Genomic DNA, 12,549 nt, shown 5'->3' on the forward strand with positions numbered 1-12,549 from the left:
AAAAATATTCATGTTTTTCAGTTGGTGCATTTAGGTTTTGAATTAATCTGAAGCTCCATATGAGTTTCTCTGACCTTAGCCACGTCTTTGCCAAATGTAAAGGAGAACTTCTATAAAAATAATATTGCCTTAAATCGTATTATCTCAGTGTGATGCCCTGCCCATCCTAAGGAGAATGCATCACTGTACCTGCATGTTGAACAGACTCTCACACTTTTTTTTTTCCCCCATGAAATGTCAGACTCTAATGGCATCAGGTCACAGGGAAGTTTAAAGAGAGTAAAATATGCATGAGTTATTGCAACCCTTTTCTGTATTTAATACTGTATTTCCTCTAAATTTGAGGTTCTGCAGTGGGGATTGTATGTGCCTGTCAGTCATACACTGTGAACCAGATACCAGGAAACAAAATACTAGTGTATTCATTTCATTTTCACATTATTATTAGTCATAACATTTTGTTGTAGGTTTCAAACACTGTGAACAAAATAAAAATTTAGCTGGACTTCATCTTTGCCAGTGCTTCGCTTGCAAAAAGTACTCTGTGCCCTGGATTGAATATTTGGCGTAAGCATCTTAGTGAGCAGTTACAGTTGCAAATCATTTTGGTACAACCCCATTTTTGTCACCTGATTTGATTGTCTGATTTTTCTTGAGTTCCCTCAAGTTGCTTAATGCGTTCATACGTTCTGTATGTTGGGGTGCTTAGCATAATAATGCTGTCCGCGCTCACCCCGGATGGGTGGTCAGTAGTGTGAGGTTGTCACAGTTCCTTGTGATTTTGTCCACATTCCTCAGGTTAATGTGTGTTGGCTGTTTTCCCTAACCGCAGTGTTAATGCCTGTTGGCTAATTACGCTAATTTCATTGTAGGGACCAGTGTGCCACAGACTTGTCCCTTGCCAGCACCTCCTGGGACACATTTTACTGGGATACCGGAGTGCAGTACAGGTCCCTTTCAGAAACGAGACGACTGTCTGTGTCCAGTTTTTCAAAGCTTCAGCAGGTATTTTTCTTTTGTTTTCATTCTCCTTTTTCGCTGGATTGATATTTGGTTCCTTTAGAGGACCATGCTGACACTGGGGATGTAGAAATGAATGGATTTCCCCAAAGAAGGTGTAATATACTGTGTTTAACTTTTTGTTAATTTGAAAGCTCTTCATTTTGGTGTGTTTGAAAGCTGTGAAAAGATCCATAAAGTAGGCCGTAATAAAACTGCAGCAGTTTTTCAAATTGAAAGTCACTTACTGGCATTTTGTCACTATGATGTCTAAGTTTTCATTCATTTTTGTTTTTTTTTTTTGTCTTCATATAAAACCAGCATTTGTGATTACTGTGCAGATTATCTGTATGATGATCCCGTAAAAATATTTTCTTAAGACATACAGAAAATGTCTGTGAGTATGTTGATTCTCAGCTTCATTGGTATGGGCTGTTTTGAGGTCAAAGGGAAAATGTGCACAGTCAGTGATTTTCTTCGTAACTTCCCTAATCATAATCATGACGATATCTGGCATAGTTTTGAATTTCCAAAAAAAATCCTGCCCTTTTTTGGAATGTTCTGGAAGTCTTTGCGGACTCTGAGAGCTGTGGCCAGATGGCTGTGCTGTGTGTCACTCATTCACTCTTGGGGATTATCGTCCCATGTGGGGATCCCCAGCCACACCTTCCTGTCAGTGGAATCCTGCCCTCAGACCCCCCCCCCCCCCCCCCCGTACCCTTAGGAAGATGTATTTTACTTGCAAGCTGACGCTTCTGGCTGCTTGAGCCTGCAGATCTACGGGCTTGATTTATGCAACAGCCCTGCAGAGGCTGTACGTAGGAGCTTACCAGCGTGACCTTCATCAGTCTCCTCTATGACTCGCTCGGTTTTACTGCGTCAGGGAGGGAGGTTTGAGCCGAACCTTCACTCTGTGTCCTGTAGAGAAAGAAAATGTCACTCCTGGCATCCTTGATTCTTCTGTACCTGTAGTCCGTTATTGTCACATTGTAATTAACACTACCATTTCATATCTTTGGGGAAATGCCACCTTTCTAGTTGATCGGATTCACATTGTACCATATTATACATTATTAAATAAACTAACACAAGAATTAATCATTCTAGTAAATCAGTTATGATTAGAGTACAAAAATTACTGTATTAAATTGACTGAACTATCCAAGACTCTAGTAGTTAAATTTGTTTATTTAGGTCTGTTTTGAAACTCTGGTCCAGGATGACATTTCTCCTAGATGGATGCACTTGAACACTAGTTATGTGAATTTAAGCATAGTTATTTGAAAATTGTTCAGATTTGTTCAATTAAACATACTGTTCATTTAGGATATTACTCGAGTCTTAGTTATTGCACACCTTTTTAATTAAATCTGCATCAAAGATAACTTTGCATGGAACGATATAATAATGAGATCAAAGACTATAACCTTTATTTCCATAAGAATATGGACAAAATAGCATTTGTATCAAGATTATGATTCGTCACACCGAATACACTAATGCATGTTCCTGGTTACACATTATAATGCAACAGTTACAACAAAATTGCGACTGCATAAAAACCCCCATCTTATATCCATATCTCAAGGACAGAGATGAAGTTAAAGACTATATTTAGTGTAACAGATCTTCGTTTTCTAAGTTGCACAAGAACATCGGTAAATTTGGAAGGCTCTTTGATTAGAGCTGTTTGTATGCTGACATTCTTGTCCTCCATGCCACCGCATGCTGTTCATGCAGAATATAATTATCAAGGGTGAACACTTGGGGGCAGTGCCCCACTACGGCAACCTGGAGCACATGCTCTCTACCTGCTGATTTGGAAGGCATCTAAAGGACCTTTCAACTTTACTACCAGCAAGCAGAAAAGTCCACCTGATATGGGAGTGAATGATGTAGGATTCACTATATTGTCCATGATGCAGACAAAAATGAAAATGAACTTTGTTTGAGGTCACTATTTATTTACATAATGTATGCAAGCTACAGTAATATTTATTGCTTACATATAGTTTTCCCCCCTCTGGAGAAGTGTGTGTTCTCAGTAAATTCACTGTTGCACCTTTGACTTATTTGCAACTCAACAATGCCCAATATTTCAAGACTTTGTTTTAATCAGATTCTTCTAATAGTCTGACTAAACTGCTTTTCACCTAGTTATCAAAATGTTTTTTTTTCCATTAAAATTTCTAGCTGGAGAAACTTGTACGATATTAACGTTTGTCATCTCTTGGCCAAATTATGCCTTCTGAAAATACTCCAAGATATGTGCATATTGTTTATTTACATCACAAATCCTATTGTGGGAAAATGTTATAGAAAACTCAGCTTTGGCTTCACATGCTTCTCACATTTTTCAAAACATCATTAATTCATCCCATTCAGATGGTGTTCCCATCTCCCTTCCTTGGAATGCATATTTCAAATGCAGTACTGGCAAATTCCATTACATGTTTGTTTGTTTGTTTGTTTGTTCATTTATTTTGGTGACTGATTGATCACCCAAAACGAATGTGCACAGATAAGCATCCCTTAATAACAGGCAGAGTTATGAAAAACATGTTTACTGAATATGAGAACAATTACAGCTCAGACAACCATAGCAGAAAAATGGATGTTGATCTGAAGCTTTTATAGTAGATTGTTCTCCTCGATCTGCTATATAATCTGTCCATCCATTTCTTCATCTCCCTCTCATGCCATCTCCTCCTTTGTCGCTGTCTGTTACCCCCACCCCCATCACCTTTCACCTTAAATCCTAGAAAACGCTGAGGTGTTGTCTTAGATTATTGGAGATTTTTTCTCTCCTTACCCTTCAGATGACATGAAGGACGGGCCAGAATGTTGACTGATGCCAGAAATCAACACTTTTATCCCTGGGGGGGGATTTCCACCCTACTTTACGTTCCTCTTCTTTAATTAGTGAGTTTGACACACCAACACCCTGAAAATTCCCAAATGGCCTTCCATGAAGCAAACCAAACAGGAGACATGCTGGATTTCTCAGGACTGATCTTTGTGACTCTTTACATTCATTGTATGAATTCCTACACTATTACAAATGGTTCCTTTTCTTTCACTACACCATAGGAATCAAAAGCGCTGAATAAATAATTCAGTGATGACAATGTGGCATCTTAATATTACTGCACTAATGTGTTTTAATCCAGTTGCAGAGATTGCAGTGTTTCACACCATGCATCTTAATATAAAAATTCAGTTTAGGTGTTTAATTCAATGAGTCTTCTCAAGCTCTGTCAGCACACACAACACCTCTGCTGCCAGATTTGATGAACAAAAATAGGAATAACATCGCATACCAGTGCTGAGTCCCAGCCGCATAGTCACACCCATCCCCACACACACTCACTCAGTGAGCATCGCTGACAAATATTCCGGTGCACCGTCTAAGTATGTATTGGCATATACGCCGTTGCAGTGCGCAGTTAAACCTATATCTTCACAAGCTGGATGAGATGCAGGGGCCAGGGGTTGGGGGATGTGAATGTGTGGCCAACATACAGTCCAGGCTGATTAAAAACAAAAGGTACACACACACACGCACAGTGTCATTGTGGGGACTCTCCATTAATTTCTGTGGACATAACCCAAATCCTAACTATGGTAACCCTGACCCTTACCCAGCCATAACCTTAACCATAAATAAGCCTTTTTGCTATTTTAGTTTTTGATAGCAATCCCAGATTTTTAGAAAACTGAGGCTTATACTGTGACAAATGTCCAGACAAGCTAAAAATGTAATAGATATGACTACATTGTGGTAGCATTTGGTCTCCACAATATAATAAATACAACCCCCCCTCAAAGAAAAAAGAAAGCGCACACACACACACTGCTTGCCCATCACAGTTATAGCACTGCCTCTCATAGTGACCTTATGTGTAGCTGGAACAGAAGTTCAGTATTGCTCATTTTCTACTCTACATGTGTGGGGTGGGGGTGGACAGGGAAAGATAATAAGGCATTGTACTTGTGATGGCAGTGAGCAAATGTCTGGTCGTTTTGTGCCCGGCCTGTATTGACTCCGTACACAAAGAATTCATGAGTATTATTCACTTGAATTTAAGAAAAGAGTACCATGCATCTATTAAATATAGGGCTCTTGTCACATTATATGAAATTCACATCATAGGAAATAAAAGGAATACTTAATCGGTTTAGTAAACAAAAATGTACACTACAAACTCAAACTTCTCAAATCTGCCTGGGGATTGAAGTTCAGCTTCATTTGACCTTCTGTTCATTTCCTTGCATATTTTCCATATTTAGACACGCATTCTGAAAAATACCTCGAGGTTTTTTTTTTTTGCTTCAGTTTATTTTACTATATACCGTATGCTACGATGTACACTCTCCGCAATTAACTGCGTGCGAAACTCACTGTAAACACTATAGGTCATCGCAAAACACGTACAACTCCAGCGGCGACCACTCATTGTAAACACTCTTGCCGTTAGAGAAGTAGCCACATACTTTTCTCATTATGTCCGAGATGTATACGACACTTCAGAAACGGAAAGATCAAAACAATGACCGCAATGTCCACATAAACAAACATCACAATTGTTTGCTTTGGAACTTTCAGATAACAGTTAAATCAATGTAACCAACTTGGAGGAATCCAATATTTTGAAGGGAGCGCTAAGAAGACTGAAAAATTCATGTCTATTGAGGCATCTTATCGGGGGGCATAAAGTAACATTTTTTAAATCAATGTTATTTATGGATAATAAAACAAAAGTAAAACGATAGTGGAGCGTAATATTTATTATCCTTGAAATAATGAAGACAGCTCGCCCCCCGCCCGATGTTGGTACATTCTTAAAGTAGGTTGGGTCGATTGAATTTTTTTCCTGCAAAAATGTTTCAGGCTATTTAGAATCCGTTGGGATTGTTCTAAAGAAGCCGATGTACGTGAAGCTTAAGAGTGGAAGAAGTACCGCTGTCAAGAGCCATGCTTTTCGTTAGCCCCTGAAAAGCCCAAAAGAAGATCAGTCACATTATAGAGCTCAGCTGCTTTGTTTGCGGTTAACGAAGTGTACAGAAATATCCGTAACTTTGTAAAGCAAGTTTAAAGAAAGAAGATGCCAGTAAAAGGGGGGAGAGTGATTTACCCCGGCAGAAATGAGCACGGTGGTGTAAGTAGCTAGCTCTATATACCGTATACGCTAGTTTATTTTTTTAAAAACTGTTCGGATCTTGTCATTTTATTTTCATCAGTACATTAATGAACATAACACTAAATTAAAAAGTTGTAAAGGAACGAAGAACTATGACGGGGTTGCGATCGCGAACTCGGGCACCGCAGTTCACCTGTTGAGTTTTCCTCCCAGTTCTTCTCATCCAGTTTAAAATGGCACCGTAAATGTTTCTTTCATGGTGTTCTGACGTCGTGATTTTTTATATGATGTCCTTGACTTTATTACGTGTTTACGAAAACTTATAGAAAACAAGATATTCGGGTAGTATTTTAAATTCCTAATGTCTTTGGCCTCTTTTATTTTAGTGTGGTACAGACTTTACTTGTTGCAATGATGCACTTCTGTAAGCATTTCTCGTCTAGTTCTGTCACTGAGTATGACCGTAACTATGCTGAAATCATATTATATTGATGTTTATGGAAATCGTGAGTATTTATAATAAAAAAAATGACTAATGCCACCTCCTCCCGTGAGTCAGGCATACCTAAGTAACTAAGCAACCGCTGTTCTTAAATCCGGAGGTCTGTGGAGGAGAACTCTTTCTATGCAAGTTTGGGGCTCATTACCTTGAAAGAGCAGTAGATTTCTAGTAAAAATGAGTCATTAAGGCGCTTTCTCATTTCGATAGAATGGGGTTGGACTAGTTTTCGAAATCCCGAATTAAATTAATGGCGAGCGTTTTACAAGTGTCGAATTCCAGTTATGTCGCATGGAAGTATTTTTACTGGGAGCCTCTTATGTGCGATAAAGGTACAACTTCAGGTCTCCTGAACTCTTGGTACTGTGAGCTAATTTTCGAATGAACACCCGTTGTAAGGAACTGGGATATGGTGTTTGTTGGCAGATGCCACAATAGTAGCAGCTTAGTTGACCTGGTGAAGTGCGGTTTAAAACTTTCTCGATTGTTCAAAGATTTTTTTTTAAGTATGCCTTTCTAATAGGAACACGTGACAGTGTATGCACCCCTGGAACTGTTGTACCAGTGTGAAGCTGTACTTGTAATACTGAGGCAAAGAAAGTTCATCTCTGGCTTGTACCAGCTGGTTTGGGGTTGGTTAGCAGATTAATCTGTTTTATCATATTGAGTGTTAGGGCCAAGACAAAAATGGGCACACGACGGAATGGTAAATTATGGCTGCACAGCAATACGACCTCATAATTCTGTCACCAGTTCTCAGTGCTCAAGCATTTGAGGGGAGACATGCTAAAGAAATGTAGTTTTTTTGTGTTAGCTTGTTTGTGCAGCTGGAGTTTCGACCATGGGATTTGTAAATGTTGTCTTTTGAATGGAGAGCTTCCCTCAGGTTAAAATTTAAACTCATTGGATGAATTCTCACAAGGCTTTTGGATGCCCACTGATTATTCTATGGGCTGTGACCTCTTCTGTTCAGTATTTCCTGTAATGCTCTGTGTCACGCTGCTTTTCTTCCTTACAACTTGTATTATAACTGATTATACTGAATGCATAGGATTCTATGTTTAAGGGTTTACATATATGGTATAATATGAGAGAGAGAATGTAGTTGCTTCTTTGCACTGCATAATTAAATTTAGTTTTGCCCTTAAAAAGATGGCAAATAAGTGTGACACCCCCACCCAACCCCTGTTACTTTGATATCTGGCTCAAGCTGAAGCAGGTGCTTCTCCAGAAGATGTTTTTGGAGGTTGTTGGTCTGTAATGATAGGATTGGTTGTCATGGCTCAGTCTAATGTACTCACTGTTCAGTCCTGTCTTTACTATTATTATTATTATTGTTATTATTATTATTATTTCTTGTATCAAAGACTTGATTTACTGCTGCGTTTGTTGCTTTGTTAGAAATATTTTATGATCCGGCTACTAGGAAATTTCGGCACATGAAAAATTATGAAAAAGAAAAACCATAATTTCAGAAGAACCTGAGAGTAAAGTCATCAGTGTTAGGGAGAGGACAGTTAAATAAAGAAATCTAAAAAAATAACCTAAAGGCTAAAGCTTCTGTCAGAATGTGTTCAGAAGTGCTAAGAGATGTTCAGGGGCAGGTGTGCATGAAGTTTGGGTGTAGCGCCTTGTTTGCATGGCTGATACAGGGCTGAAGTTCAGCCCTCATTTCTCACTTGTGACTCATTCTTTCATCTCTAAACATTGTGAGCTGGACTTTTACTGGAAATAATGGAGAATGTGCAGACTTTGACATTGAGTTAGGGCTTTAAGCAGTTTGTGCCAGCTGGCTTGTGACGTATGGACTCCATGAAGAGCGGGGGATTCTTATTCGCTGACATAATTTTCCAACCAGTATGTGAGTCTAGTGGTGTAGAAATGCCAGGTACTCAGAGTGGGTGGTGCACTCATCTTTAATTACATCCTGCTCCACAGAAACACTTCCATGGTTTTTAGTGCCTTATCTGGGATGTTGAAAGCAAGTTATGAAGTCCCAGCCAAACCAGAAAGAAGCTCTTTAATTTACGTCCCCGCCCCACAGATAACATACTTTTTAAAGGGGTTATGGTTGATATAGTCAGACCAGATTGCTGCATTTGCGGACCTTAATTTTATACTTCTTACTTTCATCACTGGGTAACATAAACCTATAGTGTTTTACCTGTTTCCTGCTCTGTAGCCATTACTGCTGTAAAGTTACGGTGATGTGACGGTAAACTTAAAAAAAGGTGTTGCAGGAATATAGGGAAGTGATTGTTCTAGCTTTGAATATCAAGTCTTTTATGTGGTAGTAATGCTGAAATATTTGAATAACCAAATTTTCATTCCAGAGTGTTGAATACTCTTTATGGCGACTATGCCTGTAAAAATGCTTGAGATACTCAACACGTTGGATGTTGTAGTGAAATACTTCCACTGCTGAAATGTCCTGCATGCGCATTTCCCCTGTAAAGCTAGCCTTCTCCATGACAACAGTAATATCGTCCTTTTCATTTATCTCCCCTAACAACAGTAGCCGGAGCTATTTTTGTGCATGTGCCTTGATGGCGAGCTGCCAGGGCGATATAACTAGAGACATGGCCTCTGCGTGTTTGCAGGATGGAACGCAGGATCTGTCTGAATGACAGCTGATATGCTGATGGGATATGCCACCTCTACAGAAATTTTGCCTTGATGTGTTTATTTAGGAACATCAATGACGTAGAGACTCTGCTTGTTTATTTAGGAAATCAGCCCCAGAGCCATTTTTTATTTTCTTAGAATTTGCTATTTCAGCAGTTATTCGGAATGACCTTTATGCCAGAGGGATGTCAGAGAGATGACAGGACCGTCCACGACCGCGGGCCTCTGCCTCGCTTATAGTCTGCGGCCCGAGTTTTTGTCTTGTTTGTTGCTTTTCTTCCCCCTGCGAACATGACTAATACGACACGGCCCATCCGAAGAGATTGCAGGAAAAGGATGGTTTGCAGGGAGCTTCCTTTCTGTTGCTTTTGTCACCACACCCTTGGGTCCACAGGGAAGCGGAGACGAGAGTCAAGAGCATGGAACATAAAAGAAACTAAAACGAAGATGTCAGGAGAACTTGGGGCACGGGCTGCTTCATAAATAACCCCTCCCAGTGTACTCAGGATGAGTCTTGTCAGTTCACTTGGCTAACGGAATCCAAAATATAACTCTTTCGTGCATTTCAGTAGACCGTGAGCTATTACTTTCAGAGATCCGCTGATAAAGAACTTTTTTATGTGTTGTCCCTTTACAGGTGTGTGAATAACTGCCTTATTTTGTAGTATTTTTTTTCTAAACTTGGTAGATGGTCTTTATGTGGCCTTGTAGTTCTGCAAATGAAGCATTAGCTTGAACCCACTTACAAATATGATTTTAGTTGAGGGAAGGTGCAAAGTTTATCACCCTCATCATCATGACAGCTTCTCTCAAGTACTCCTATGTGCTGCCATCTGGAAAAAGCAAAACCAAGTGATTTAAAAATATCTATATTTATTGTGGTGTATATATGTCCTTTTTATTTGTTCTATGCAGTTATAATTAATTACAAAGGATATTATTATCATGTCGAAGTTAATATATCAAAACCTGAAAATAGTGCCTTATTTCTTTGTAAATGTGCATGTGACTTGGGTTATGTTGAGTTAAGCAAGATTTTTTTTAATGAATACCAGGGAAACGATTGAACTGGCCTAATTGGTATGGTGACATAAGTATCGAGGGCTTTTTCATGATTCATGAGAAAAGATAAGGAAGGCCGTGTTTTCTCATCAGTCTGTAAAACCTGCAGGATACTGTGCTCTTCTTAACCGTCTTTTTATGATTGATGATTTGCACCTATTTTGGTAACATGGGAAAAAAATATATATATTTGTACTGTTGGTTGACAAGGGAAGCTGGAACCATTGTTGCATAACATTTCTGATTGTGGAGGGTGGAGTCTGTAGCTGGTTCAAATGGCATGAACACTAGTACATTGTTTGTCCTGACACAATTAGTGTGGAACTTCCTCCAGAGCTCCACAAGAACAATGGACGGTCCTAAAGCCTGATTGCATGCTTGATAGTGGAGCATGCCTTTTAAAAAAATCTTTATCAGAGGGAAACAAAACACTGGACACAAAGTAAGTTTGACAAGAAAGAGTATGGACAAGCTCTGGCTAATTGGGCAGAAGTGGAGAGGAAGAAGATCTGTTCCCTAGCTTAACCGGAAATGACTTCCTCTGACAACAAGGAAATAAAGTTCAGCCGGATGGAGATCCTAATTTCTGCCTAGAAACAACAAGCCACTTATGGTTTAAATGTTTCTAAGAACATTTTTTGTTTAAACTGCGCATATTTGTATGTGTTGATGTCACACAGAAGTGAGAGCTTTTAGTATTCTAAGTGAGGGTGTGCTGTACCATGTTACAAGGACTTAAAATGGGGAACTGCGATGTTTACTCACCAGCCACCCCCAGCCTAATAGAACCTACTGATGTGCAGCTGGGTAGATGAGTATCCCAACAAGGCTGTAGTGACAACACCAAACTCAGTTAGGACTAAAGAGGTGCTTTGTTTGTCCGCTTGAAAGCACGGCGAGAGGAGGAGCTGGACTTAGAACAAAGAGCATTTGTCAGGTGTAGAGTTTTAAATTCCTATCAACACGAGGACTTTTTTTTTTTTTTTTTTTTTTTTTTTTTTTTTTTTTGATGTGCAGCATGTTTGTGTCCTCAGACCTCCTGAAATAACATGATCACTCGAGCTAGTGGTGCTTAATTGTGTTTGCAAACTTCTGCCGTGCCCAGCTTTTGTCAGCCTGATCGCCACGTGACAGCGTGATGGTCTCCAAGAGCAGACCTCTTTTGACCTGAAGTTTTTCACTTGCAAGCTGGTGCTGTGTTTTGAGCGCCCGCCTTGTGACCAAGATCAGGTGTTTCCTGGCAGTGAGTGACTAATTTTATGATGGTCACTATAATTGGTTAGCATGCCCTTTTAATTTTTTATTTTTTTTTTTTAAAAAGACTTCAGAAAATACAAATTAATATACTGTTTAGGCACTTGTTCAAAAGCAGTCTTTTCATAGATATTCAGAGGAATACAAAGAAAATGAAGAGGTTTATTTATGGAGAAGATGTCTGTTAAAGCGGATGTCCGTAGCTCTGTTGTAAAGGAATAAGGCTCAGGTGACTGCTGTATTATGTTTCAGCATCGAGAGGGCAGCTCTGACTGGCTGGGCTCTAAGCAGGTGTGGTGCTGGCTAGCCTATGTCCCTCTGTCTGTTCTTTTTGTTTCCCTCCATCAATCTGCAAAACACTTTGGGAGGCTTGGCGTTCGAGAGGGAGAAAGTCTTTGCTCTTGAATCTTTTTTCCTTTTTTTTTGTCTTGCGCGAGCTGTACTTGATGGTCGCAGGGTGGATTTCACCTGAGCAAGCAAGCGGGGAGCTTTGAGAGCCGCTGTTCACATGCTTCTCCAGCTCTTTACACTGGGCGCACAAAATGGCTGTCAGATTCCGAAGACAGGTAAGCCCTGGTCGCACACCTGGCCAGCTGTCGGTCACCTGCTTCAGGTCCTCTTAATGGCGCTCCCTCAGTGCTTCAGGACGTTTCTGCATGTTGGTCTCAACAGAAGGTGAAGATGAAGGTGCTGCTTCTGAAATGTGCTGTTTCTTAACCTATTGGATGCCTGTAGTTCTTGTAGGAGGGTGTCTGCGTTTTATATTCTTTTACTTGTCATAACAAGTGAATGATGATTCAGAACCTAGAACATTCCCCGTCCGTATGGTTAATGAATGTTATTAATTATTTAGACCTTATTGTTCTAATGGTAATATGAAGGATGACTGTGTTGAGCACTTGACAGCTTGTTAGTCTTTCTTGGTGGTATCTTCATGTTTACTCGCCTGAGATTCACACGCTTTTATCA

At 39.7% G+C, this 12,549-nt stretch overlaps 1 protein-coding gene across 8 annotated transcripts in view; it reads left to right on the forward strand.

The window, feature by feature from the left end:
- Positions 1–12,549, forward strand: part of tjp2b (tight junction protein 2b (zona occludens 2)) — a 69,013-nt gene that overhangs the window by 20,246 nt on the left and 36,218 nt on the right. The window contains exon 2 of one of the 8 annotated variants that reach the window (XM_023803355.2): positions 873–1,005. The exons of 4 other annotated variants lie outside the window; for them this stretch is intronic. Coding sequence is in view for 3 of the 4 variants with exons in the window: in XM_023803352.2 (XP_023659120.1) it covers positions 6,105–6,158 (54 nt within the window). In the remaining variant the exon portion in view is untranslated. Of the gene's footprint in view, positions 1–872; positions 1,006–5,877; positions 6,159–6,745; positions 6,972–11,712; positions 12,147–12,549 lie in introns of those variants that run through there. 3 more of the 8 variants (XM_023803352.2, XM_023803353.2, XM_023803354.2) reach the window with 3 other exon arrangements.

This window comes from Paramormyrops kingsleyae, chromosome 2, assembly GCF_048594095.1.
Source record: "Paramormyrops kingsleyae isolate MSU_618 chromosome 2, PKINGS_0.4, whole genome shotgun sequence".
Classification (NCBI taxonomy): Eukaryota; Metazoa; Chordata; class Actinopteri; order Osteoglossiformes; family Mormyridae; genus Paramormyrops; species Paramormyrops kingsleyae.